General features: G+C 42.9%; 14 protein-coding genes across 14 annotated transcripts; 6 read left to right on the top strand and 8 right to left on the bottom strand.

Annotated features, from left to right (window-relative positions):
- Positions 1-34: 34 nt before the first annotated feature.
- BDF20DRAFT_824122 (uncharacterized protein) lies at positions 35-928 on the bottom strand (the record flags this gene model as incomplete). Its single annotated transcript, XM_053077864.1, has 1 exon — positions 35-928. One exon carries the CDS (start codon positions 926-928, stop codon positions 35-37), a length of 894 nt encoding a protein of 297 aa, XP_052934333.1.
- Positions 929-1511: 583 nt separating this feature from the next.
- Positions 1512-2042, bottom strand: BDF20DRAFT_824082 (acyl-CoA N-acyltransferase; the record flags this gene model as incomplete). Its single annotated transcript, XM_053077859.1, has 1 exon — positions 1512-2042. The coding sequence occupies one exon, from the start codon at positions 2040-2042 to the stop codon at positions 1512-1514; it is 531 nt and encodes a 176-aa protein (XP_052934332.1).
- Positions 2043-3642: 1600 nt separating this feature from the next.
- Positions 3643-5622, top strand: BDF20DRAFT_823762 (uncharacterized protein; the record flags this gene model as incomplete). The annotated part of the gene is made up of 1 exon (XM_053077828.1): positions 3643-5622. A coding segment is annotated over one exon (1980 nt), but the record flags the coding sequence as incomplete, so codon positions are not given.
- A 91-nt stretch (positions 5623-5713) lies between these two features.
- Positions 5714-7610, bottom strand: BDF20DRAFT_664945 (uncharacterized protein). Its single transcript, XM_053075984.1, has 3 exons — positions 6561-7610; positions 6315-6460; positions 5714-6229 (listed from the first exon to the last, which is right to left on the bottom strand). Exons 1-3 carry the CDS (start codon positions 7439-7441, stop codon positions 5805-5807), a joined length of 1452 nt encoding a protein of 483 aa, XP_052934330.1. The 5' UTR covers positions 7442-7610; the 3' UTR covers positions 5714-5804.
- Positions 7611-8856: 1246 nt separating this feature from the next.
- Positions 8857-9837, bottom strand: BDF20DRAFT_824054 (peptidase M50B-like-domain-containing protein; the record flags this gene model as incomplete). The annotated part of the gene is made up of 3 exons (XM_053077854.1): positions 8857-9363; positions 9449-9559; positions 9646-9837. 3 exons carry the CDS (start codon positions 9835-9837, stop codon positions 8857-8859), a joined length of 810 nt encoding a protein of 269 aa, XP_052934329.1.
- Positions 9838-11343: 1506 nt separating this feature from the next.
- BDF20DRAFT_824128 (SAM-dependent RNA methyltransferase) lies at positions 11344-11935 on the top strand (the record flags this gene model as incomplete). The annotated part of the gene is made up of 2 exons (XM_053077865.1): positions 11344-11686; positions 11763-11935. 2 exons carry the CDS (start codon positions 11344-11346, stop codon positions 11933-11935), a joined length of 516 nt encoding a protein of 171 aa, XP_052934328.1.
- Positions 11936-14328: 2393 nt separating this feature from the next.
- On the top strand, positions 14329-15771 carry BDF20DRAFT_837585 (kinase-like domain-containing protein; the record flags this gene model as incomplete). Its single annotated transcript, XM_053079071.1, has 1 exon — positions 14329-15771. One exon carries the CDS (start codon positions 14329-14331, stop codon positions 15769-15771), a length of 1443 nt encoding a protein of 480 aa, XP_052934327.1.
- Positions 15772-16694: 923 nt separating this feature from the next.
- On the bottom strand, positions 16695-16880 carry BDF20DRAFT_790330 (uncharacterized protein; the record flags this gene model as incomplete). Its single annotated transcript, XM_053076180.1, has 1 exon — positions 16695-16880. A coding segment is annotated over one exon (186 nt), but the record flags the coding sequence as incomplete, so codon positions are not given.
- On the bottom strand, positions 16864-18006 carry BDF20DRAFT_664318 (uncharacterized protein). Its single transcript, XM_053075982.1, has 4 exons — positions 17912-18006; positions 17157-17829; positions 17037-17109; positions 16864-16988 (listed from the first exon to the last, which is right to left on the bottom strand). The coding sequence occupies exons 2-4, from the start codon at positions 17826-17828 to the stop codon at positions 16948-16950; spliced, it is 786 nt and encodes a 261-aa protein (XP_052934325.1). The 5' UTR covers position 17829; positions 17912-18006; the 3' UTR covers positions 16864-16947.
- Positions 18007-19474: 1468 nt separating this feature from the next.
- Positions 19475-19840, bottom strand: BDF20DRAFT_798854 (uncharacterized protein; the record flags this gene model as incomplete). The annotated part of the gene is made up of 1 exon (XM_053076325.1): positions 19475-19840. A coding segment is annotated over one exon (366 nt), but the record flags the coding sequence as incomplete, so codon positions are not given.
- Positions 19841-20156: 316 nt separating this feature from the next.
- BDF20DRAFT_883459 (thump domain-containing protein) lies at positions 20157-21824 on the top strand. Its single transcript, XM_053081804.1, has 5 exons — positions 20157-20434; positions 20520-20688; positions 20777-21003; positions 21075-21227; positions 21304-21824. The coding sequence occupies exons 1-5, from the start codon at positions 20357-20359 to the stop codon at positions 21571-21573; spliced, it is 897 nt and encodes a 298-aa protein (XP_052934323.1). The 5' UTR covers positions 20157-20356; the 3' UTR covers positions 21574-21824.
- BDF20DRAFT_883449 (uncharacterized protein) lies at positions 21809-23267 on the top strand (the record flags this gene model as incomplete). Its single annotated transcript, XM_053081803.1, has 3 exons — positions 21809-22104; positions 22198-22384; positions 22494-23267. Coding segments are annotated over exons 1-3 (725 nt in total), but the record flags the coding sequence as incomplete, so codon positions are not given.
- Positions 22870-24087, top strand: BDF20DRAFT_664106 (uncharacterized protein). Its single transcript, XM_053075981.1, has one exon. The coding sequence runs from the start codon at positions 23257-23259 to the stop codon at positions 23911-23913; it is 657 nt and encodes a 218-aa protein (XP_052934321.1). The 5' UTR covers positions 22870-23256; the 3' UTR covers positions 23914-24087.
- BDF20DRAFT_883444 (P-loop containing nucleoside triphosphate hydrolase protein) lies at positions 24048-26567 on the bottom strand. Its single transcript, XM_053081802.1, has 2 exons — positions 25708-26567; positions 24048-25636 (listed from the first exon to the last, which is right to left on the bottom strand). Exons 1-2 carry the CDS (start codon positions 26476-26478, stop codon positions 24272-24274), a joined length of 2136 nt encoding a protein of 711 aa, XP_052934320.1. The 5' UTR covers positions 26479-26567; the 3' UTR covers positions 24048-24271.
- Between the last annotated feature and the right edge of the window lie 1057 nt (positions 26568-27624).

Here is a 27624-nt window from a genome sequence, read left to right as displayed (position 1 = left end):
AAAGAGCAAGAGGAGGATGAGGGATGATGGTCTTTTAAACGAATGCATCCAGACGTTTCTTTTGCTCTTCTGTTGGATCCAGTAAAGGAGGGGGACAGTAACCCACAGGCGCACCACGCTTTCTTAGTACATATTTCATTGCAGGCAGGACGCCGATGTCTTTGATCATTTGGTACTTGGGTATAATATCTGCCATGATAGCTTCAGCTTGCTCAAACTCCTTTTTATCAAGGTGATCCGTGACAGCACGCATCTCCTTGGGGAAAAAGTTGCCCGCCATCGAAGTCAGTGCAGTGAATCCCCGGTTTTTGGCCAAATGGACGTACAGATCATCGGAGCCCGTGAAGAAAGTATACTCGTCTGCTCTGCTACCTAGTAAGTCTTTGAGTGTTTGAACGTTCTCAAGAACACCCGTTTCTTTGATGCCGCGTACATTTGCATAGGTATCCGCCAACTTTAAGAACGTGGTGGGTTCAACCTGCACACCATTTCTACCAGGGTTGTTGTACAAAAAGAGAGGAAGCATCACATCGGCAGCAACAGCAGCGACATAGCTTTCAAGATCCCTTTGTGAAGGTTTACGATACGGAGGAAGACCCAACATGATGGCAGTGCAACCAGCGGCTTCTGCTGCTTTAGCCAACTCTACAGCATCCTTTGTCTTGAAAGCGGCCACACCTGCATAAATGGGGTATCCTTGAGGAGCGGTTTCGCAAACAGCCTTGTATAATTGTTTACGCTCATCCACAGTCATACAGTGTTGATCACCCGTACTACCACTTATTAATAAGCCTGGAGCTTGCAATTCATGGATGTAGTAATGGACGACAGCAGGAATAGCGGCTGGATCGAATTCACCGTCCTCGCGGAAAGGCGTGACCATAGCAATGGAGTACTTTAAAAAAGTGTGCGTTGACGAGGGTGACATGCTTGACATGGGCGGATGAGTCAACAATTCACTCTGTTTGAAAGAAAAGAAGAAGAATACATGTACTGGCTACGTTTTTTATACCTCACTGTTCGCGGTGTTACGGAAATAGACCTATGGTGTTGAGTGTTCCCACGACCGTATTATAAGTAAGTTCATCAGGGTTAACGAATAGACAGTGAAAGCATCTCGATACGAACTCTATCCATACAGCTGTATGTTGGTGTTACTCACATGCAAATAGCGTAAAGCAAAAAATAAAATAAAATATACTTTATTGGCCTTTCACCTGTATCATTCAAATGGACAACAGTCAATGGCTGTTTACCCCCCCCCCACCTCCCAATGTTTCAACAAAGACTTTTCGGTTTCAATTTTAAAGGTACGCTTGTTTGTTTATTAAATCTTAAGGATCTTTTGGCTGAGAGTCCACGCTCTGAATGGAAAGCAATCTGAAAGTCGACGTTCAAAAAGCCAAACAGTCTGAATCATTCAACATGGAGGCTCTTGCTCGAAAAAGTGACAAGAAAAAAATGGGCAATAGTGTATTCTATCGAAAGGGAGTTATAATAATAAAGATGATCTAAATTTTCTTGATAAATACATAATCGGTATCTTCTTTGTCGCCCACTCTGAAAATATGGCTTCCAACCTTGGTGAATCCAAAACGCTCGTAGAAGGCAATCGCCTTGGGGTTATGCTCCCATACACCTAGCCATACTGTCTTTTTGTCAAGCTGCTTTGCTTTTTCAATACTAGCCAGTAAAAGAGCCTTTCCAACGCCTTTTCCTTTACAGTTCTTGTCGACATATATTCTCTGCAATTCAATGGCATCATTATCACCGATGAAATCGTAGACTTCCTTGCTCAGTCGCAGTTGAGCAAAGCCGACGGCGACATTATTCTTATCTATAGCCATAAAGGTGCTCATGGAGGGATCATTGATTTCTTTGAGCTGAAGTTCATAGGTATAATTTTCATTTAGGCATTTCTCCATTTCTTCGGGAGGGTTATCAGCACCAAAAGTATCGGAAAAGGTTCGTCTTGCCAAATCAGAGAGGATGTGAGCGTCAGCAGCAGTAGCTAATTGGATGGTAATATCAGACTCTGTCATGTTTAGCGAGGTGAAAAAGGTAACGTGAACGGTATAAACATAGTGCCTTCAAAGCACCATCTATCAAATGAAAAAATAAATGAAAAAATCTTTGGTTCAATCCGAGGAATCGGTCTGTCAAACAGTTTTTTTTTCACGTAAACAAAAAAAAAAGAAAAAAAAAAATAGATCCAAAATTAGGTCCGTGGTGTCAGTTGCCCACAATCATCTCCCGCTTCTTCTAGGTCTTTGGCGAGGTGCCTTTTTAAACAACCGCCCATGACTTCATCCTAGGTATCATCATTTATCCATTCCATCCCAAGGATGTGTGACCGTTTTGTTAGTTCCACGGAACATGATAAATCAACATAGTAACATCAGTAGTTTGTGTACTAGGACTCTGATGGAGTTACTTCTTTACCTAATAGATAACCTTTTATCTGATCCCTCATGTTACGAAAAAAGTTTGAGGATGTCTGTGCCTTGCAAGAAAAAATCATAAGGTATATAGAAAGGTAGAACTGCTTCATGTGGCATAGGAGCTATTATGTAAATTTTAACTGAGAAAGCAATGTGCATACAATATCATCTTGAGTGATCGAGAACAAAAATTTCGTAATGATTTCCAATTTTCAGTGGCTGGGTCATACCATAGGCATTGGATGGTATTCTTCCCAAAGCTCCCTCAGTCATCGTAAAAGGCTCCATCATTTGATCCAAGCAAGCTGGGTAGGTAGAGTTTTCATCTCTAAAACCATGAACTGGTGAGTTATACCTACTTTCTATTCAATTTCTACAGTGATAAGCTTTTTTGCTAAATGAGCAAAAAAATAAATAAAATATGTCTGTGCTCTCCATCTGAGTTGTTTTTACGTGATGTTTATAAAATGAATCCATATCATTGTAGAACTTCAAACTCAACCTTTACGCGATAAGCATGCGACATCAGGAGATAGGATAGCGTTCATGCACTTCAATGGAACTAAAGTGGCTCTTTTTTTTTTTTAGTTCATAGTCAAAAGGACATTCAATGTTGTCATTCATCGATTGGCCATGAAACAAAAAAAGGCACGCTCAATACGACATATTGACAGCATTATGAAGTGTCTGCCATTTCTTTTCTTTTTTCAAATTTTTAGTAACGAGATTCTGAAATTGATATTCAGCAAGACAGTGCAGAAAAGAGTTACAATTAAAAAAAAAAAACTTTGAAACTCTGAAAATGAGAGGTATAGAACACTTCTATTTCTCTCATTCCCTCTTTCATTCTACGCTCTTCTTTCTTACTTGGCAAAATTTCATAGAATGGCTCCGTCCTCAACTTCTCTATCGAGAACGAGAGAAGAAAAGACAAGCAAGATTCTTCGTTTGGCTCCTTATCGAATGTTGACCTTTTTGGTCAAAAGTCTCGTATCGCTTGTCACAGCCATTTTGATGGTTCGTCGACTCTATGTTGTAGACGATGAAGACAAAAAGCTACAAAAAAGGAAAAGAGCCAAGGAGATGCTAGAGAATAAAGATATTGCTTCCAAGATAAAGTCAAAGGTACATGCGACAAGAACGGGAAAAAGCAACAACCCGACATGCTCTCATATAAGCTATGACAAATGTTGTAATTTAGGGCTATCCACTTGTTATTTTCTACGGCTCTCAAACAGGTACAGCGGAAGGTTTTGCACAACATATTGCGAAAGAATGTCAACAGAAATTTGGATTGAGCACCCTGGTGGCTGAATTGGACCAACATGATATGACCTCCTTGGATAAACTACCTTCCCAAACGATCGCAGTTTTCATTATTGCCTCTTACGGCGAGGGCGAGCCCACAGACAATGCTGTCAAGTTCTTTGATCTCTTACAAACACGTTCGTTTTCTTCCGTCAACAGTTACGAAAGCAACAGCAATGATAAGCCTCTCGCCAACCTCAACTATTGTCTTTTCGGCTTGGGAAACAGCTCCTATCCCATTTTCAATGGTGCTTCAAAAACATGTGATAAGCGTTTGACGCAATTAGGCGCTCGTCGTTTAGGTGATGTGGGGTTGGGTGACGATAATAACACCATGGAAGAGGATTTCAGTCAATGGAAAGAGAAGACGCTCTGGCCGCAACTCAAAAAGCACTTGAATGTACAAGAACGCACTAGCCCTACTGACGTCTTGACGACGACGTATCATGTCAACGAAGTGGAATATCCTGCCCGTGGTCAAAAGGTGTATCACGGCGAATTAAGCATGACGACCGCCCCACCATCCACCGATTACAATGCCTCCCATCCATGCCTTGCCCCTGTCAGGATCCGCCGTCTGTTTCCCCATGCCGCCGATTTCGACGACGATGAACGTCATTACATGCACATTGACTTTGATTTGCAAGGCACGGGTATGACTTATCAAGCAGGCGACCATTTAGCGATGTGGCCTGTCAACATAGAAGACATGGTCCGCCGAACAGCCGGCATGTTTGGCCTGCACAACAAATTAGACACCGTGTTTGATATACCTCGCGGCGATAACGACAAACTACCTTTCCCTGTGCCTACCACTTTTCATGCCGCATTAAGACATTATCTCGACATTTCCAAAATACCCAGTCGTCAAGTGCTCGCCTCGCTTATTCCGTTTGCTCCCTCTGAGAAAGCCAGACAGTATCTGGAAGAATTAACGCGTGATGTGGCTCACTATACATCCGCTGTGGTGGATGCTCGTCTGACGCTGGTGGATGTGCTGGCACTCTCCATCGGTGGTGACGACGATGACGACGACGATGACGACGACGACGACAACGATGAGCAGCGACTGCGTTTTGCTCACGTTCCCTTTGCCATGCTCATTGATATTTTTGGACGACTTCAGCCCCGTTTCTATTCCATCTGTTCCTCTCCATCCGAATCACCCCACACGGCGTCTGTCACTTGTGTGACACTCAAATACCAGCCCACGGGGGTGGGCGAGGGGGAGCCAGGGCGTACGGTGTATGGCATCAATACCAATTTCTTGTGGCATATGCATGAGATGAAACAGACGGGCCAATCCACGCTTCCGATTTCCTATGCTTTGCCCAGAGAGCAACGATTGCCCATGTATATCCGATGTGCCAGCAGCTTCAAGATGCCAGACGATCTCTCGGTACCGATGATCATGGTAGGCCCCGGTACAGGGGTGGCTCCTTTCCGTGGGTTTGTGCGTGAACGTGTCTATAGGAAAGAGCAACAGCGTGCGCGTCGCATCGGCACCACCCTCTTATTTTACGGTTGTCGCCGATCGGATCTCGACTTTTTGTACAAGGACGAATGGCCCGGCCTCTTTGATCGCTTGGGCGCCCCCTCTCGGTTGATTACGGCTTTCTCTCGAGAAAGAGAGCAGGAAAAGACGTATGTGCAGCATCGTTTGGAAGAAGAGGGGCAAGAGGTCTGGGATTTAATTCACACACAGGGCGCTTATTTCTATGTCTGTGGCGATGCCAATCGAATGGCTCGCGATGTGTATCAGACGTTAGTTCAACTCGCCCAAGTGTACGGCGGATTGGACAAAGACACGGCTACTCACTATCTCAATGACTTGAGAACATCGTCTAGATACCAAGAAGATGTTTGGGCTTAAATCATTGCCCGAGGAAGTGGGGGTGGGGGTGGTTTTCAAAAGCATAGAGATTATTTTTGGTTCTTTTTTCTTTAAAAAAGTATACATTTGCTGTTTGCATTGTTAGCCATGTACATGAATAAACACAAAAAAGCATCGTTCAGGGATACATTCTAACGAAGAGAGAGAGAGAGAGGGATGGTCTACGATGGAAAAGTGCCTTCAGCAGCAGTGACAGGTGTATCGCAAATGGACTTTTCAGGCACAGGCCAATCCTCCGAGACACGGCCAGTAGCAGGATCGACGACCGACGTTTTACACAAACGCACCGTGCGTATGGGTGGCCATCCGACGGAGGATGTGAAAGGGAAAAAGAGAGAGGTAAACCATGGAGGTAACAGCTGGTATTTGACGACGCCTCGTACGGTTAATTCGTAAGGGTAGCGTAGGATGAGGGACCATCTTTCATTGCCACTGCTGTCATGGGGGGTAGCGCCTGGATGTTTGATTTGGATCTGACTCGTGGCACTACTTTCCAAAGGATCCGATTGAAAGAGCGGCTTTCCTTTGAATAGAAAAGGATCGTCTAATTGATCAATAGTGCCTAGGTATTCTACTGGATTCGCCACTGTAGAATGGAGAGTTTAGTAAAAAAGGGGAAATAGGACGTGTCAATAGACAAAAAAAAAAAAAAATGAAAGCACTCAACACACCTTGTGGCCGCAGGGTGACAGGGTGAACCGTCTCGGTGCTGCTATGGGGAGCTGACAGCGAGACGGAAGTGGTAGGCACGAAATGAGTTGAGGCAAACACGCTAAAGGCTGTGTTGATCATTTGAATGGTCCACCGATTATTGTTTCTAATCAACGATGAAGAAAAGAGGGTCTTTTTGTTTTTAGTTTTTTCAATAAAATCCCCTGGGGGGGGAGGGGAGGAATGTGGCAAGAAAGCGCTACTACCTAGCTTTCATGTGTAGATTGAACATGAGCTCTTTCTGTGTTCCCAGAACGTGGTGGATGCCCACGACTTCTACGTCGGTCAACGGTTCTGCGTACAGTAGGACACTACACCAGCTCAAACAAAGCAACAGAAAGCCAGCCAGCAGGATCCATAAGCACGATTTCCAGCATGGAGAGGTGAGACGCTTTCTGTGGGTGGGTAGGGTCCTGTGTCGATAAAGGGCTCTTTTTTTACCACGAAAGAAACTGTTACTACGAAAGGACAACGCTGGGTGAAATAAAAGCGGCGCGCCCCCTTCTGCTGAGGCGAGGGCTGCTGCAAACGCCTCTTCGTCGAGGAGGTCCTCATGGTCGGTAGGAAGAGCGTATCGATAGACGGATGTGGTAGACAGAGGATATCGAAACGTCGGTCTCTTTTTTTTGTAATGCGAGTAAGAACCGAACGATGACATGGGGGACGACGACAAGTGTACATGGTCTGATAGAGACGATCTTGGGGTTGGACGACGTTTGTCATTGATTTGGTAAAGTCTCGAGTATGTTTCTCTTACCAACGGCGTCCTAGCGTTGGCAGTAGCAGCGTTGGGGGTGATGGGATAGAAGTAGTCATGGCTGTTGCTATCTGTTGTGGTACTTTCAGTGGAGGAGTAGTAGTAGTAGTAAGGAGGGTTGTTAGGATAAGCATGCTGTGGATCGACTGCAGCGGCAGTGGTGGTGGTAACATGAGGGGAGGAAGGAGGGAGCTGATGAGTTAAAGTAGGAGGCCAGTGGGTTGTTATCAGACTGTAAGAAGGAGATTTCTCATGATACACATACGAGGCTTCCAAATCATCTGAATCTATGAAGGGTATATGCATTTGTGTACATAAGGTAGGAGGCATAAAAAAAAAGCAAAAGAAACAGAAAGCAGTGATGCATAAAGGATGGGTTATTGATTGTTCTAGTGGGGGGAGGTGCGGTGGCAGCCATTTGAGCCGTTTTAAAGTAGATAAGTGTTTTTACCTTCAGCATCCATGACGGCATCGCTGAGATTTTTTGCAAAGAGGTCTGTTGGATGCATATAACTGGAGGCCATAGGAGAGAGCTTTTGTTTCCTTTTCTTTTGGTGATGGTGGGTGTCTTTTGTCATCGAGGATGACTTGATGACAGACTCTGCCGCCGTCCGTGAGATAGGTCTGTTTCCGCCCGTCATCGTTCGGGCCCCTCCCTATGTCAATGGATGGGAACGATTTCAGAATTTATTTTTTTTTTTTTCTTTTCTGTGACAAAGAGTCTAGATCACTCCTACAACGCGAAGAAAAAGGATTTATTTACTAATACGGCTACGGTCCCTTTTCCAAGAAGAGGTGTACTATTTGATTTTCTCGCTACAACAGCTGCTGTGGTTGTATACGGTTGTGCATTTGTCTCCTTCTTAGGAGCGTGGCTACTACTATCGATAGAGAGGGCTGCTTGGATGGCTCCTTCTTGCCTTCTTGGCAGCTGAGTGGTGTGTGTAGGTTGGGAGTCGTACGTGTGTGGCAAAGACGGATACAGAAGGCGACTGGTATCGGTCATGGTTGGACAGTGGCTATGCAGGCTGTTGTCTTTTGAAAAAGGAAAAGACATCATTTCTTAAGACAAAAAAAAAAAAAAAAAAAAAAAAAAAAATAGAAGAGAAAGCAATCATGCGTAAGGGGGAAAAAAAGAAGAAAGAAAGAAAAAAGCATAAGAAATCATGAGTGAGAGAGTTCCATCACCCAACAGTGGATGAGTGAAGTAAATATTGCGAAATGTTACCTAAAAGCAAAAAAAAAAAAAAAAAAAAAAAAAAAAAAGAACAGACCAAAAGGTTCGGGTCAGTCATGTTTTTTGTTTTCTTTGTGGGACCTGTGAACTGTTATTTTATTTTTTGAATGTTTTGTTTTTTTTTTTGTTTCGAAAATAGAGGAGGGTAGAGTAAAAAAGAGTCTATGCTTATTCGTTTTGTGCTTGATTGCCTATGCAAAAAAGTCAAAGTGGCGTCTTGTTTTTTTTTTTTAATCACCGGTGAATGGAGAAGAAAGGGAGGGAGGGTATGAAAAGCTCATTGTTTCTAGAAAGAGGAAGGTGACTGATTGTATATCAGCAACATAGACCTCTAGGTGGTCATCTTTTTTTCTTTTTTTTTGTAGAGTATGGAGAGTGAGACCACCTTATCGTTTCGTGAAGCCAAACATGGCGCGTGTCTTTTCAGTGAGTGTTGAAGGAATCGTCTTTCTTATCGGGCACATACGCTTCTCCTGGTCATGAAACAAAGAAAGAGACGGAGGGCTTTTTACCAACCAAAACCCTGTGCTTGTTGTTGTTGGGTCTGTTGATCTTGTTTGAAAGCAGCCAAGCCTATCAAGATGCCTGCCACAAAAAAGACCAAACTGATGACGAACCAAAAAGCTCCCCATACCCGACTGGACATGCAGGAGCCTCCACAGACTTGAGCGAATTTGGCTGCATCCGATTCATGCACTTTACGAAACACAAGATCGTCCAGAATATCCCAGAGACAATAAAGGCATGACATGACGCCCACAAAGAGCACAAAATATTTCAAGCCAGCACCGTGAGCGAGCCACCAAAGAAAGACCATGACACCGATAAAGAGGAGACCAATGCCGCGTGTGAGCCAGTTTTTAGCCCACCATAATGTCAACAAGAGACAGACGCCTAAAAAGATACTGGCGATTTTGGATGCCAAGATGTTGAAGCCACACATGACGAGTATGGCACCAATGAGAGAAGAACCTAAATAACCAGCCGGTAGTGTGCACATCGGTAGTCCGCCTCGCTAAGTTTCCGTATGAGTTAGTATCTGTTGTCGTCAAAAGCAAGAAATGCATTGTCTCTCTCTCTCTCTCTTCTCGTTTGCTTACCATTCGAGTCACACCGCCTTCATCAGGATCAATTTCTATAGAATCTATTTTTGCACAAGTCAAACAGCCCATAAATGCATGCGAGAATTCATGTAATCCTACAGTCAGTAGCTTCAATCAAACGAAAGGGTGGGGGAATGAATGAAAGGGCCCTCGTTTTCTTTTTTTTTCCTTTTTATTTCTCCTTTTCAAGTTACTTTGAAGGGTGATAGCACAATTTTCGCTATGGGCATATTCCATAGTATTAAAATGGCTGCTGTATAGACACCGATAATGATGAGTATGATTTTCTGATCTTCTGTGGGCGTGAGTCGATGGACGGCTTCATCTGCTACTGCCTGTCTTGCTACCAAGTAATGTTCATAACTTTTATAATCTGTGGGTGCCATGCCTATGCTTTCAAGTCGAGGAGGCAGGGTATGGATGGATGAAGGAAGGGTGGAGGAGGAGGAGGGGGCGATGAGAGAATGTGGTGGATGTAATAGGGATGCTTTGCTTGGATAAATAGAAAAAGAAAAAGAAAAAAGAAGACGCTAAAAACTGATCGTACCTTTTTTGATCATTAAAAAAATAGACGGTGAAAGGAGGGGACTTCTTGGGCTTATTGTAACCAATTTAGGAAAGTATCAAGAAAAATAAGAGTAAGAATTTGGGATAGTCGGAATCAAAGCAACTCTCTTTTAACGTTCAACAAGACAATGCTTCTTCTCTACTGAATCTGATGATGAAAAACATTCCTACGCATCCTTCTCGTTGATGAGCCATTGTCTTTTTTCGACAAGCTGAACAGCTCTACAGTCACATCATCCTATAACACACGTTGCCCATGTTTTGCTTATAAAGATAGATGCATTTTATATTTTGTAAGCAAACTGAGTGCTAAGCATAGTTTCTTCTAACCTTAGCCGCCTTTGGCTATGGATTTCATCACGAGACATGTGAATGACACTTTTATCTGTTGAGGTTGGGTCCTTGTCGGGAAAAAAGAAAATATTTCTATTCAACCTAATACGTCAGAGGGGGGTATAGTACTTTATTACGCGGTAGTAAGGATCGAGGTCAACCGTTTACATTTATGTCAATGTCGCTGTGTTGGTATTGGAAGTAGTCGAGGTGGAGGAGATAGGAAGGGCAGAGGCATTGACAGCTGCGCGAATATTCATCAACAAACGATTTTTTTCTTGGAAAAAAGACTCTACTTTTTGTAGAGTTTCTGCATTACGAGTCGCTAAATTACGCGTGGTAGGCTGTTGTTCTTGAGGCGTGGTGCTAGTGCTGGTGGTATGGGTTTGGCCCGAGATACTTAATAAGCCAGAGTTTTTTGCTTGTAATTCGAGTGCATGGAGAGAGGCCAGTAAACTATCATAGTCCGCTGATAGAGTAGTTGACATGGGTGAGTCAAGATGACCTCTCCAAAGGGGGGGGGGGAAAAAAGTTCAACTTTTTCAACTACCTTTTGCTGCTGCTGCATCGTGCGGTACGAAAACTGAATTCTCACTTTTTTTTTTTTTGCAAAAAAAAAAAAAAAAAAAAAAAAAAAAAAAGAGTGAGCATGTCAGATGTACATTCTTCAACTTCAAGACATGAGGTATCTACTTTACATTTCGTCAAAAAAGTCTTTTCCTTTTTTTTCTAGTTCAGATAATTGTGATAGTAGAGTGATAAACGATGCTCTGTATTCTTGTGTTGCTTTTGATGCCATGGTGGAAGCACTACAAAGAACGAGAGAGAGAAAGAGAGAGAGAGAGGGAGAGAGAGACAAAGGAGGTAAAACTCACCCATTGGAGAAAAAAGTCACTTTATGAATAAAAAAAGGACTGGGTTTTTTTGGTTGTTTTTTTTTTTTCTTTGCTTCCCCCACACATCCCTTCTCTTTCATATAGACCCTTTAGACAATGACAACGCAGACATCCGATAGAAAATGTGGTTATATTATTGAACATATGGAAGATGCCATGCATGAATGGTGTGCACTAGAATACAAACATATGCTACAAAACATTGGCCCTGATCATCTTTACTTTACTTCGCTAACGGATAAATGTCTTCATGAAGGCATGCCTGAAGAATTGAAATCAGCCCAATGCTACCAAGAAGATGTCCTTCATGTACCTGGTATCAAAAAGGAAGAGATTTGTTTGTTGGATCCAGCTGGAACAAAGGAATTATCACCGGAAGATGGAGAAAGATTTAAGTACTTTTTATTTGGTGGTATCTTGGGCGATCATCCACCTCGAGGTAGGTAAGAGAGTTCAATGGCGCCATGCAAAAAAAGTCAAAAGTCACGGGGCAACTCAAGGCGGTATGTGCATAGATCGTACGGGTGAATTACGTAAGCTTGGATTTGAAGGTAGAAGGCTAGGACCTGTTCAGATGACCACGGACACAGCTGTGAATGTTACCAAAAGAGTGGTAGAAGATAAGAGTAAGTTGCAGTGGTTATTTTATTTTTTTTGGGCCATGCTTGAAACGCATGTCATTTTGTAGTAACGTAACCAACGTAACTAACGTGATGAAACGTGATCGCTCTAGTTCCATTGGATGAAATACCGTATATCGATCAACCAGAGATCTTTTTCTCTCGCCATGAGTCTGTCACCATGCCGTTTCGATACATTGCAGAACAAAAGACAGTAACGACAAAGGATGGACAAACAAAGACGGTGAAGAAGCCTTTGATGCCACCTGGCATGTTTGAATTATTAAAAAAAGATAACGAGATGACACTTGATTTTTAATCCATTTCTTATCAGATTTTTTTTCTTATCGGTTGGGCAACTGAGTAAATGAACCCAAAAAAGCCTAAAATAGTTAAGGTTCAATTTGATGGTAGTCTTATTAAATTGTTCATGATACACATGACGCAACCCAACGGAATATCACCTCTTTTTTTTTTTCTTAATAATGTTACAAAACGAATGGGGGAGAGGGATAAAAGGGAGGCCTGATGTACCTTTCTTTTTTAAGGGAAAAGCGGTCAATGACGCCGTTTTACGCCGTATTGTAATATGGTTTTATTTTGAATATGAAATGATAAGACAGTCCTTTCTATCCGCCCCCACACACATATCCGCTTCTCTCCCCCCCCCATCCTTTTCATTCAATAGCTTTTGAATGGTGTAAGAATGAGCACGTAATGATCTATGTTTGAGCTCGGAGAATAGTATAACCAAATGAAAAGGATGATCTAGAATGAAAAAGAACCAGGAACAATTACACATGCTGATCCCTTACCTTTTGTTCAATATTATCGTATGATGAAAATAAAAAAAAAAAAAAAAAAAAAAGTCGTCTTTCCGACATCTGGGTTTCTTGAGTAAACAGTAGGGATGATAGGACAGCCATAAGCTAGCAGTCGCAGCATGAATAGAGACTCTGTTGAGTGTATATATAGATAAGGGAATGAGGAGTGGGTAGTTGGAGAAAATAGCAACAACAATAACATCTAATTAAAAAAAGTTAAAAAAAAAACTAAAACCCAAGCATTTAAAAAATTACTACTCTTAATTAGTCATTGAGCCATTTTCTTTTTGTTATGTCCCAAAAAGGGTATCGCAAAACGTCTCCATAAAGCAAAGCTAGAGAGAGATGAAATTTATTATTATTGTTTTAAATCTTTTCCATTTGCATGGATAGCGGTGTTTGTATCAAACCCCCTCACCCGCGACCTCAGGCCCCACCTTCCGTTGGCTGGGCTCATCCCACTTACCACACACACCCCACAACACTCCACTGACGAAGAGAGAGAGAGGGTTGAATGACTCAAAAGTTGTTGTGTTTGTGTAAGAATGAAAATTTAACGGGTGGGAAGGTGGAAAAATGAACCAATGAAATTGCATCACGATTTTTTCAAAAAAAGAAAAATACGCCATCATTCTCAATGCTTTCTAATAAAGCAGGTAAATGATTTTACCGGTCAACCGATGAGACCCCATTCCTTTTCTTCACTTTCAGGCATGGCCTCAACCCATGGAACGACTCTAGAAAAAGCTCAAGGGAAAAAAGGGATTTTCATGAGTTCTACTCCATCCGAAACATATGAGCAGGAACGCAGGCAGGGTTTAAGAGTAAAAATTTAGGGAAAAAAAAAATAATATGTGTATTTGAAATTTCTACTTTTAGATTCGTCGCTTGCCCATTTTTCATGGAAATCATTTCAAACCAATAAAAACAAGAGGAAAGCACGAGAAAGAAACAGCCGAGGTTTTTTTTTTTTTTTTTTTTTTATAAAAGGCCATTTTCATTTTTCTTTCCCTTTTTCCTTTTCTCTGGATACTTTTTCTTCTTTCTTTACTGTGATACCTTTACCGACCCCCACCCCCCTTTTTGCTTCATTTTTGTCTCAATAGAAACCATCAACATGTCTCTCTAACTTTTTTTTACTCGTCTAAAAAGTTCATCAAGATTCCTTCTCATATCAAGAAGAAACGTAAAAAGAAACGAAACTTTTTGAAAAAGCTTGGCTTTATATCTTTTTCAACCCACCTTTTGAATTATTATAAAACGCAGTATACCACTCTCACAGCAAACAACAACCATTTACATATCAAGGCGTTTTAAAGAACAACCCTTTTTATTTAACTATTATTCTCATTACTATGTCCAATCTACCCTTTGACTACTCCACTTCTGCTTCTAGCTCTTGTTTTACCATCTCACTGGCATCTGTCATTTCCATTTGATAAATACAAAACAACAACAACAAACACAAAACACTCAGCACACACTTATTTATATATTCTTCTGTAATTTACCCTATCCGGAAAAAAAAAAACTTTTCTATATTTTCGTCTACATAACAATTCTATCCAACAATGTTAACAACAGTACAACAACAACCATCACAGCATCCAAGGATGGAACCTACCACCACTGCCACCATGACTACTACAACCACAAGAACATCATCTTCTTCAGCATATCACCAAGACGCTTATTGGTCTCAATTGGCTACGTCCATGGTGGACAAGATCATCGGTTCTGACCAACAATATCAACTCTTGGAAGTGCTCGGACATGGTGCTTACGGCTGTCTTTTCCTCGGTCAGTCTTTACAGGACCATGCTTATGTGGCTATCAAAGTTTTGTCTACCTCTGGTCTTGATGATCAACAACGCTCGTTACAACAACTCGAAATCGATATTCAGACGTCTCTCAATAAGCATCCTCATATCTTGGCTCTCTACCATACGATTGAAACAAAGAAAGATGACTACCTCTATATGGTCATGGAACTATGTGATGGAGGCGATTTATTTGACTTTGTCCTTCAACAACTGGATCATTATCATCCTAATGATGAAAGTCTTGTCAAAAAATTGTTTCTTCAGATAGTGAATGGCGTTGAATACATGCACCAACAGGGTGTGTATCATCGTGACCTCAAATTGGAAAATATTCTTTTGAAATTACCCGAGCAAGACGAGGGTGTCTTTAGTTTTCACGATGAAGAGGAAGAGGAGCATGAAAACGACGACGACGACAACAACGATAAAGATATTGTTTGTAAAGTAGCTGATTTCGGTTTAGCCACTCGTGAGAGATACTCTTGGGAATACGGATGTGGTTCTCCTTCTTACCTGGCACCTGAGCATTTCATCCACGCCTCTACCACGACAACAACGACAACAACAACAACAGCAGCAACAGCCACAGCAACAGCCACAGCCGCTGTCCTAAAGCCTTACGATGCCGCTGCTTCTGATATTTGGTCTTTGGGTATCTTACTTTTGGCACTTATGTTTGGTAGAAATCCTTGGCAAGAAGCTTCTCTTGACGATCCTGCTTTTTCAGAGTTCAAGAAATCCACTCACGTCTTGAAACAGCAACTCTTTCCTGATATTTCCATGTCACTTTATCATTTCCTCACTGCCTGTTTAGCTGTCGATCCTCAACAGAGACCTTCCATCACCGAATTGAAAGAAAAGTTTCAATCCATCGATCATCTCTATGCGACTACAACAACAACAGAAGAAGAAGAAGAAGAAGAAGGTTATGTTTCTATTCCTCATGCTACCAGCAAAAAGAATACGGGTCATTCCTTTGATTCTGCCTTCTTTAGTGGCGGAGGTATGTCTTGGTCTGATATGATGGATGAAGAAGATGAAGAGGAGGAGGAGGAGGAGGAGGATCAAGACTTTATGGCTCCTACGACACCTCCTTCCACCACCGTAGCTACTACTACCTCAACAACGACACTCAAGACCAAGAAAGAAGCTTTGGACAGTGCCGTTGAATTTGAAAACCCTCACCCTCCTTATGAAGAGGATGAAGACGATACTATGTTTGTTCATCGTGGTGAACAAGAATCTTGGTGGTTGTAAACCATGCTTCTCCATTCATTCTCTCTCTCTCTTTACTCTTTTATGTAACAGCTCGTCCTTTTTCTGATTTTTTTTTTTCCAATAAACATTCAATGTCTCTCTAAAAGGAAAACCTTTTGTTTGAAAAAAAAAAAAAAAAAAAAAAAAAAAAAAAAAAAAGGTTTTTTGCACGCTTTAGGTTAAAATTGCATGATAAATAAAATGGAGCAACATGATTGGCGTTTTTTTTTTTTTTGTATTTTTGTGCCCCATCCAATTTCGACAGAAAAAAACAAGAGATTTCTCATTTTCTGCATGAATCTCACTGAGAGAGAGAGCGCTTGAGCCATGTGCCCTCTCTTACCGTGTATGGATGCCACCCTCGCACATACCTATTGTGTTACTTTAAGGTGAAAGGGTCATGAAAAAAAGGTGGCTATAGTATGGCTGCTGCTGTCAAATGAGGGAAAGATGGAACATTCGATGGGGGCGGAGAAACAATTACTTTATGATTCCTTTACTGTAGACTCTATTTTTGGCTTTTTTTTTCTTTTCTGTAGGATGATCCCCCCTCCTTTTTTATGGAAATTGTATTTTTTTTTTTTCAAAAGAGAAAGAAAGACTCTACAATGGGGTCATGGGTCCTTTTCTATCCTGTTTCCTTTTTGTCAAAGCAGGGAATGGAACACTCGATGATATAAAGTAAAAAACAAAAGACTCGATTTATTCTACATTGGCATGTTTCTTTTTGTTTGTTATTCGATGATGGGTATTGGGTCTTTCTCGCCTCTCCCTGCTGCTCCTCCTCCTCCTCCTTTCCGCCTGCCTTTGATGGCGGTCGTCGTGGTCGTCGTTTTCTTGCGGTGGTTGTATTTGGCTGCTGCTGCTGCTGCCTCCAGGGGCTCCAAAGGATGCCTGTGGGCCGCCGCCATGGCCGCCGCCAATTTATGGCGTCGTCGCGAATGCACTCTTAGATGTCTTCTCATATTACTCTGCACACTAAACTGTCGGCCACAGCCTTCTTCATGACACACAAAAGGTTTCTCGCCTGTATGGGAATAGGTGTGGATCTTGAGCGAAGAAGGTCGATTGAAAGCTTTTTGACAATAAGGACAGCTGTATTTTCCGGTATGTTCGTTTCTTGACACCAAGAAAGAGGTGGTATATTGCGTCTTGTCTTCTGTCGTTGTTGTCGTCCTATGCTTCTTCTCCTCCTTCTCCTTCTCCTTCTCCTCTTCCTCTTCCTCCTCCGCCTCCGCCTCCGCCTCCTCATCGTGTTCTCGTGCCTCGTCCTCGAGATGTTTCTCTCTCACCCACACCACATCGGGTGGGTCCTCTTTCTCTTCTCTCGGGAAACGGCGGCGGCCCAGCAGGCCACCACCACCACCGCCGCCGCCTCCTTTGACCGGTGCTTTACTGCTGCTCGTCATGTTGAGTGCTTCATGCAATAGCTCTTGTTGCTGCTGAAAGGGTACATCATAAGAAGGAGGACTCTGCGTCTGTGCTCTTGCACCACTGTCCATAGGCACCAGTAACGTCATGGTCTCCTTTTCCGGTGCTGCTGCTGCTGCTGCTGCTGCTGCTGCTGCTTCTTGAGGAGGAGGAGGAGGAAGAGGAGGGACGCTGAGGGTACGTGGTGGGTTGGCTGAAACGGTTCTTCGATGCTTTTGAAAAGAGGGTTTCGACGACGACGACGACAAAAGTAGGGCGGAGGGGGTGGGTGGGGTTGGTAGCTGCTCTTGACGAGGATAATACAGTGAAGAAGGAGAGTGGTAAGGTGAGAGGGGTGTCGGACGAGGCGTGAGTGGATGACTGAGGTAAAAATCAGACATCGATCTTCCATGACTTGCCCCTGACGGTCTACCTCTTCTTTTATGACTCGGTGTCATCAAAGGAGGATAGGGATAGGCCGAGGAGGGTGGGGCCAACATCCAACTGGGACGATCCTCGAGAAGACGGAGAGTGCTACTGGTCTGAACACACGAGGGGGGTGCGGTTGCGGGTGTGGGTGCGGGTGCGGGTGGTTGGGAAGGTGCAGACAAGGACAATTGCTGAAGTTCAAACGGAAGACTACTCATACTACTAGGATGATGATTACTACTACTACAACTACTACTACAACTACTACTACTACTACTACTACAACTACTGCTCTGCTGACCTGCTGCTGCTGCTGCTGCTGCTGCTGCTGCTGTGGGCGTCGTCAGGGTGCTGGAAGGACAACCGCTACTCATACTCTCGCTGCTACTATTGCTATGGAGGCTACTATAGCTTGTACCACGACTATGACTGAGCGTAGCAGGAGGGTGGATCATCGTCTCCGTCTCCTGGCTATCACCCTCATTCTGATGACTCAACAGAAACTGAATAGATGGTAAACTAGGCTTTTTTGAATGCATCCCAATAAAAGTGGTTGCTTGGAAAGGGGTGGAGTGAATATCAAAAAGATGAGAAAAAGAAATAGAAAAAAAAAAAAATAAAAAGAAGAAAGATAAATGAAAACGAACAGGATATAAAATAAGGGGAAGAAGGCCTAGAAAAAAAAAAAAAAAAAAAAAAAAAAAAAAAAAAGAGAGGGAGAGAGAGACCGAGGACAGATACGCACACAAAACAGACACACAAAATGCACACACGCACACACACACACACACACAGCTAAAAAAAGGAGTGAACGAGCTATAATAGCAGATAATTTTTTCTTTTTCTTGGCTGATACAACAAAACGCACACCTAAACATAGCTTCGGAGTTTGGCCAATAATAGAAGTTTTTTTGTAATGGATAATAGGAATGTGTCTTTTCTTAGCATAGCCCACACTCCCTCCTTTTTAGATGTCTTGCTCCCCCCCCCCTCCCCTTTCAATACCCATCCATGATCCTCTTTTTTATCTTACCATTGGACCCTCTCTGTTTATCCTATGAGAACCCTTTCATGACTCATCCACCTATCCTGCATCACCCTTTGAGCCTTCTCAGTCCCTTTTTGTGCGGTTATTCAATTATGTGTAGTACCTTTTTTGAAATGAAACACCGTCTTTTCTGATCTGTCGCTTTTGTTTTATAGACCCGCCTTTGCTTATGCCTGATGTTGGCATGTGAAAGATGAGTAATAACAAACGATCCTACTCCCCCTTTGGACTCCATCCTCGTCCTGACGAGTCCAATGTTTCGTGCAGAAAATAGAAACCAGTCTTTTGTCATACATATTTCTTTCTCCGTAGGTCGTCGTCTTTCTATTGTACAAGCATTGTTTCTCTTTTTATTATTATTCTGGCCATTTTAAATCATCATTTCCATGGATACATAGGTTCTATTGACCCTTCTCTTCAAGCCATGTTCCATGTGCCCTTTCGGGGAGGGGTGGGGGTCCATGACTAAAACATGGGGTAGGAGGGATAACCTGATAGAAAAGCAGGACCCTTCATGTACGGTATTTGTGGTGGTGGTGGTGGTAATGCGTGAAAAGGTGGAAAACCTTGGGGATACGCAGGTGTGCTCATGCCGCCGAAGGGAGAAGGATACCCAAGTGACATGATAGGATGCGGAGGATAGAATGGCTGTTGCTGCTGCTGCTGCAGCTGCCACATGTTTTGTTGAAAAGGTAAATAGGTCTCTCCAAAGGCAGGATAAAATGGCTGTTGAGCTGGTAAATAGTAAGGCAGTGACATGGTGGCTGATGTGAGAGGTGCCACTGGAGGCAAGACGGCGGGTGGTGTTGGCATCAGATAAGGCATCATCATCATGGGTTCTACAGTCTGTTGTTGTTGTTGTTGTTGCTGTTGTGGATAGAAGTAAGTCAAGGCTTGCGCTGGCTGTGCTTGTTCGCTCGTGAGGTGCTGCTGTTGCTGTTGATCGTGATGGTTCTTCCAATATTGATAACCCAAGGCTAAAGCACCTGCTATCCCCGCATTTCTCCAAAAATGAATATTGTTCTTTTCATGTTCTTCATCATAACGGTTCAGCAATGCATCAGCACCCGCAAAAACCGCTGCATTCGTCAACCAATCGACAGGTTTTGTGCCGATCAAGCCATGGTCGTTGCCTTGATTTTCCGTACGATGATGATTGCTTATGTAATTTTGAAACAAATGCTGGAATATCGAATTCATCTCTTTTTCGTGTGGGTTTGTAATTGTTTGTCAAAGAGCGAAAAGAAAAAAAGAGAGAGAGAGAGACGGAAAAATAGGTCATCCAGTGAATCCATCCTAAAAAGAATTACCATAACGAAAAATAAACAATAATAATGCTCGTCATCAGAACAAGAGCCCATTTCTGCTTGAATGGTTTCTTTTTGTCAACGTAACACCAATCCTCACCATTCCAGAAAAAAAGCTGACTGGAACTGAATTTAGATGAAAAGGACAGTGACGACGCCCATGACCTGCCTTTTTTTTTACTTTTTTTTTTCCTACCAACGAAAAAAATGTCGAAAAGAGAAGCCCAACATAGTGCACTTCGAAGAAAGAAACAAAAGACATACCATATCGCTGAAGTAAGCAACTCACGCCATTCCCTTCTTCGCCTCCCTTACGATCGCATGGGCTGATCCCATCATTGTGTAGGACTCTCGCGGTGGAAGTAAAGGCACTTTCTCTGTCACTCCTGACATGACAGGTGTCCTTGTCATGTGCAATAGAGGGAAAGAGAAATTGGCCATAAGAGAAGCTTTGGATGTGCTAAACAAGGTAAAAAAAAGGCAAAAAAAAAAAAAAAAAAATGGCAACCCTCTTTCTTGACACCCGCCTACCCACTCACTGTCTATGTGATCAGTATGCAGACGAGTTGTATCCTATCGAAACAGATCAGCAAAACAGGGACAACGACGATGAAAAGGAGAAAGAGGATTTGGAAGCCTCTATAGCAAAGGAACTTGCTGAAATAAAGAAACCCAAAAAAGAAAAGAGACGACTCGCCAGCACTACAACAGGCACTGCATGTGGTAAAGTAGAAACGATTGAAAAGCTGTTAGGATCATGAATCCTCATACTGCCCAACCGAGTCATTACTGATCTTGCCCCATTGCTTAGTCGGATTCATTCGAACATTTGCACCTATTCAACCTGTCCATTTGGTACATTACATGTTGAACGACATTCACGAAAACAAAGTGAAAAGAACAAGACATATATCTCGATTTTTACCCGTTGAAAAAGCCTGTTATGCCAATATTGAAGATATTGAAAAGGCAGCACAACACATATTTGAACCTCATTTCAATCAAAAGGATGCTGAAGGACACGTGATACCCAAAAAGGTAAGCATCTCAAAGCATACCTACATTCTTCAAGGGATGGCAAACGCTTATTCTTCTCTTCCACTGTATAGTTTGCTGTTGCTTGTAGAGTGCGTAATTGTACAAAGCTGGATCGTATGAATGTCACCACCGTATTAGCTTCCATCGTGGGTAGGGTGGGTCAAGCAAGTCACACAGTAGACTTGCAAGAGCCTGATCTGACCATTATTGCCGAAGTGTGTCAAGTAAATATCTGTTCATCATCCCTTTGATCTTGACACAAAGAGACCCAAGACTCATTCTACTGTTTTGTCCCACTAGAACACATGTATGTTGTCTGTTGTAAAAGATTTCAACCAGTTCAAGAAATACAACGTAGAAAGTATTTTGGGATTGAATGATGCAGCCGCTAATGCTGCAGCAGCAGCAGCAGCAGCAGCTTCTAAAAAAACAACAACAATAACAACAACAACAACAAAAACAGACGATAGTCAGCGTGGTGAAAATGAAGAGAAGAGTAGTGATAGCAACAACAAAGCAACAGCGCCCAACAATGAGTCTCCAGCAGACGACATGAAGCGAGAAGAATGATTCTTTGATACAATAGACTCTATAAAGGACGAATGTGTATTGGGAATGATTTAAGGAGAATAAAGGGATCTGCGATTATTTTCGGCTTCTTTTTTTTTTCGTACCACGGCAAAAGCGCAATGTTGATATGCGGCTGTATGCTTATGAATCAAATGCTAACCTTACTGTCTGTCTAGCCCTCTTTCCATCCTTCTACCCTTATGTAAGCTCATTACAATAAGCCTCGTCTTTTTTTTTTTTTTATTATTTTTCTTTATAGTGTTCATATCCCTCAATCCGTTTCCGTTCTTCTTTTTCTTTCTCTCTCTCCTTTTTTTTATTCTGCCTTTCTCCACATTTCACAAAAAAAAAAATTAATAAATAAAAAAGAGCAAAGCCCGGCATCGGTTACTTGATTCACGACTCAGCATGGATATCTTTCCTAATAACAGACACATCCAACGACAAGTTTCACAGCCTCTCTTGGAGGATGTGCCGCATTTAACGAGCCTTGTAGATGCAATCACCTCCACTTTGATTCCAAATTTGCCTGTAAAGTCTTTGGATGAAAATATTAAAAATGTACATAGATATTCATCGATTTGTGCCCCCACCTCCCCCCGCCCCCAATGGGTTGGTTTTTAGGTTTCTCTTCCTACTTTTGTCACAAATACAGAGCCCCCGTCAGTCACCACGACGTCCAATGGTAATACTACGCCAACAGACAGTAATAGTAGTACGAGTGTTTCTAGCCTCTCATCCTCCATCACTCTACCCACTACGGCTACATCCAGTGCTACCATTACTACTACTACTACTACCACTGCTAGCAGTTCGTTATTCCATCTATTTAATCTTTATATTACATTCCACCCTGTCGTATTCTAAAAGTACCCACTTTTCTTTTTTTTTTTTTTTTGGTTTCCCCTGATTTTATTTAGATCCTCCTAGTACAACCACAACCATAACTACAAAGAGCACAATACCTATCCCTAGCACTACCACCGCCACCACCAGCAGCAGCATGACGACTCCTACGGCTACTACAACACCTCAAACCCCAACCTCAACTGCTTCTACGGCTTTGCCGATAAGTACAAGTAGCGGTTCGACATCTACTACAACAACGGCACTCTCCTCGCCCTCTTCCATCACCACCTCCAAACCAGTACCTATTGTTTCGGTTTCTTCTTCGGGATCCATTGTTCATACCTACACTTCCACCTCTTATAGTACCTACGTTACTTCAGCACCTACACTGACTGCTCCCGATAATCAACAGTCATCTTCCACACCCACAGGTCCTATTGTGGGCGGGATTGTAGGAGGTATTGCCTTTGCTGCCATTGTAGGTAAGTAAGATAGAACTGTTCCAGTGTTTCGTTGGGTAACCCTCTATAATTGACATGAACACTTTTAGTGATCATTGCTGTCTTGTTCACAAGACGACGACAACGTAAAACAAGAGACAAAAGTAAATATGATTCAGGGGAAGGTGTAGGTCTGAGCGATCTGGATGCTGGTGCTGGTGGTGGTGTAGGTGGCAACCGTATTTTTGACGAGGGTATCAATACTGTTCCCTACCATCACTACTATCATGAGGGTGATTCTCCAACAATAAATGCAAACGATATCAACCACAACAATAAGAACCACGCTTATCATTCTTACAACAGCAATAACAACAACAGTCGGCCTTTGTCGATGACGACAGCTACTGCTGCTGCTGCTGCTGCCGCTGCTTCTCAGCCACCCTCTCGTCCTTTGGTGCAACCCTATAATCCAGACACCACCATTTCCATTAGTACACCTCGGTATGATCATCCATTACAGCAGCAGCAGCAGCAACAACAACAACAGCAGCAACAACAGCAACAGCAACAGCAACAGCAACAGCAACAGCATTATTTCACGAATCATGACTATCATCATGCCAACAGTAACGACTACGATTACGGCAATCCTTCGGCCTATTACCATCACCCATCCGATTATGGTATTCGCTACTATCCCTATCCGACACAGCAAGACTACAGTGATTACAATGCTCTACCGCAGCCTCCACCCCATGAGCAATTTATGGTCCCTATCTCAAGCTCTATACCTACCGGTTTGAGTGGTCGAAACGTGCCAGATGAAAATGATTACAATCAAACCCCTTCTTCTTCATTCAAAAGAAAAGAATCAAGACATGTTCCCAATGAAGTGGCCACGGCCGCGACGGCGACAACAACAACAACAACAATGTCCACGGCCAACAACCATGACGCAGCCCTCCTTCCTCAGGACACTGCTACGACAACAGCAACATCAGATGCGACGCAAGCGGCTTTACCACCTCAAGAAAACAAACATGAATAAATGTAAACAACGACCCCTTACCAACGACGGTCGTTCTCAATCATACCCTCCACAGGTATTCTTTCTTTTGTACACAATCACACATCATACTCTCTATTTTTACGAAAGTAGCCTAGCCATTTCCATCTTGATAATACTTAATACCTTTCTTTTTGGGGCCTTTTGATACAACCTATCTATTTTGCATGCATACGTTTACGCATACAATATATAATGTTTAGTACGTGAGAACCAAGAAATACATAAGCAAAAAAGTAATTGTTTTCTTTTATATTTTTGCAACAGTAAAGATATTCTATGAATATATATAGAGAATCTGAAGATGATGTTTCATTTTTAACCATGTAAAACTCGTTGTTTACCATCTCCTTCCTCCCCTTTCTTCCACTCGACGTCGATTGCCATCACTCGCTCCTCCTCCTTCTCTTCGGCGGCCGCCTCTGGAAGAAGGTGACGATGATGTGGAAGGACTCGTGGCCACTTCCATACGCATCTCTTCTAACCAAGCAGGGACTGTTTGTTTAGCGTCTTGCAATACTTTCACCAAAGGACCCGCCATGAATCGATTACTGTAGGTAAAAAAGGCGGTAGCTACACCTGTATTCCCCGCGCGACCTGTACGACCAATACGATGGACGTAGTCATCGACATCCTTTGGCAAGTCATAAGAGATCACATGAGTGACATTAGGGATATCTAAACCTCGAGCCGCCACAGCCGTAGCGACCATGATGGGTGTGGTCCCCCGTCGGAAAGAATCCAATGCAGCTTCACGTTCACTCTGAACACGATCCCCATGGATAGCGGTAGCAGCCCATCCATTGTCAACGAGCCATTCGCACACCACATCGGCCATTCTTTTGGTTTCTGTAAAAATCAACGTGAGACCAGCACCACCACCACCACCACCACTCTCTGCTGCTGTTGGCGTCGTTATGGTGGCGTCCTGCGATTCAGCCAATAGTTGCAGCAAGCGATCCTGTTTCTCTTCGTCTTTCAAGAGTTCAACTTTTTGTGTAATATTCTCGGTAGCGCCGCCTACGCGACCCACGGACAAAAAGACATAGGCTTTCAAAAAATCACGAGCAAGCGACTGAATTTTGTCAGGGAACGTGGCGGAAAACATCAACGTCTGTCGTTTCTCACAAGGGGGCATATCTTCCCCTTCCACAATACGACGCACTTGAGGTTCGAACCCCATATCGAGCATACGATCGGCCTCGTCCAGCACCAAATATTGAATGTTTTGAAAAGACAGGCGCCCACGTTCAAGAATATCCACAAGACGGCCTGGCGTCGCCACTAAGAGATGACAGCCACGATCGATCAAACGCAGTTGCTGTTGAATATCTGCTCCGCCGTACGCGACGCAAGGTCGAACGTAGGAACGATAGCAGTATTTCTTGGCTTCTTTGTAAATTTGTGACACCAGTTCTCGGGTAGGCGCCAAAATGAGCGCTTGAGGGTATGCCTTTTGATAGCTATGGTACCCACGCTTCACAGGAGGTTCCTGCGGGTCTGCTAAAGGCCCCTTTGAGAATAAAGCGGACAAGAGAGGGAACAGGAAGGCCGCTGTCTTTCCTGAGCCGGTTTGGGCGCATGCCATCAGATCATGCCCTTGCATCACGATAGGTATCGAATGTTTTTGAACAGGAGTGGGCGTTTTGTAATGTGCGTAAGCGATATTATCCAACAAATGACGGTCTAATCCAGAAGTTGCAAACTATTCATAAGGAGTGTCAGAGGAGAAGACATTCAACTTATGGTTGACTTTTTTTTTTTTTTTTTTTTTACCTCAACAATACCATGGGGAACATTCTCTCCTTTGACTTCTACTGGGATATCCTTGTACTTGTCAAAATTGATCCCTGTATGCATAGTGTCATGATCTTCCGATGTGCCAAACAATTTAAGCTTTAATTCTTCGTTTTCTTCGGCCAAAATATGTGTACCGTCTCTCCATTCACCTCTACCCGCTTCTTTGACATTCTTTTTACTCTTTTCAGACCATCCTAGACTATCTAATGTCACCGATCCCCAGTTGGGAGTGGAAGACTTGGGAGTGGCATCCCAGCCACTACTACTATCATGGCTACTACCAATGGATTCCGCAGTAGCAGTATGCCAAGTGTCTGCCTTACTTGATGAGGAGGAAGAGGCGACTGTGTTCCAGTGATCGTTACGAGTGGTGTCGGTGGAAGATGCCGTAGTGACAGCCCATGGACGGTCCGTTTGGATGGGTGTTGTTGACTCTACGACTCCGTCCCAGCCGTTGCTTTTATCCTCTTTCTCCTCATGCCATGGGTCATGACTCCGTTTTGATGCCTCATGGCGCCATGTATCATGTTGCTCAGCATGTTGACTCTTATTGAGTGATGTCGTTGTAGTACTGTCCCAACCTTCGGTCGTCTTCTCAGTCACTTCTCCTCTACCCTTCAAAGGATGACTGTTCCAACGATCCTTATGACTTGTCGGTGAAGCACTTCCCCATCCCGTAGAAGCATGATCGTTTTCCTGCTGGTTTTGGCTATGACCCCAATGGTCTGAACGTGTAGGCTGGTTCATCTGTGCTGGTTCGTTGGAGCTCCAAGTGTTTTTCTTCTGCCAATGGTGATTATTACTATGGCTGCTGCTGCTGCTGCTGCTGTTGCTGTAGTAATCGTTGTCGTAACTGCGATGGTTGTTTTTGTAGGATCCTCCACGTCCCTTTCCTCGACCTCTTCCTCTTTCTCTCCACCCATGGTTGCTCTCTTTTGTATAATTTCTACCGTCACGAAAAGAGGGCGATTGGTAACCACCTCTGTTTTGACTGAACGGTTGTCCGTGTCCATATCCGCCTCTATTATTCCATCTATTACTGTTAAACATGTAGTGTTATTACAAGAACTGGCTATCATTCCTACCTTTTCGAACAGATAGACCCGTATATGCTACTTATTATTGCTACTTTACTTTGAGTTCTGCGATGGAGCAGCGCCCCATTCATTTTGATCAGAATTCATTTGAAGTCGATCTATTGTTGAAAAACGTTGCTAGTGAGATACATATACGGAGAAGTCTCCTTTTTTATATTTTGACTATGGAGGATGGTTGACACCTACCGAAATCTTTATTCAAGTTGTTCCAGCCTTCACTCATTTAAACTTTTTTTTTCAAGAATTTTGGTGGTTCTAACTGCTGATAGAATGATTGTATTATGGAGGGGGGAAAAAAAGAAGCGAGCAATGGACAGTTTTTTATCATTTTTTTGATTTTGATAAACTTCTCTACTGACCAGAAAAAGGAGGTTGAATTATCTTCTACACGCGCAGGACACATGGAGGTGTATGTCCTGAGTGAATGCGTAAAGATAGTTCTCCAAAGTAGAGTAAGACTCAATGGGTATTCTTCTGGTCCTGTCGCTCCATCTTTTTGCACTGACAGTTAGGAACAATTTCTTGCAGTCACTTGATGTAGGATAGGAAGGGAATTTTTTATGCTCCCCAAACAACCCTTTCTGGTTCCATTTTGTATATTAATGCCAACCGCAGTGCATTACCGATGTGGACGCGCTGAAAATTTTTTGCAGTCTATTCGGACAAACTATATGAAGGTGGTTCATTGGCTGGAATTTACTTATCCTCTAGTTAAGTTCGAAGTTTTTCTACGGAGGCTCGTCTGACAAATGTTCAACCATTCTTCGGTTACTTTTTTAGTTTTTGAAAGAAAGGA

This window comes from Mycotypha africana (assembly GCF_025528875.1).
Source record: "Mycotypha africana strain NRRL 2978 chromosome Unknown BDF20scaffold_8, whole genome shotgun sequence".
Taxonomy (NCBI): domain Eukaryota; kingdom Fungi; phylum Mucoromycota; class Mucoromycetes; order Mucorales; family Mycotyphaceae; genus Mycotypha; species Mycotypha africana.
Note: the sequence above shows the minus strand (reverse complement) of the source record. Positions and strands in the feature narration are given on the sequence as shown.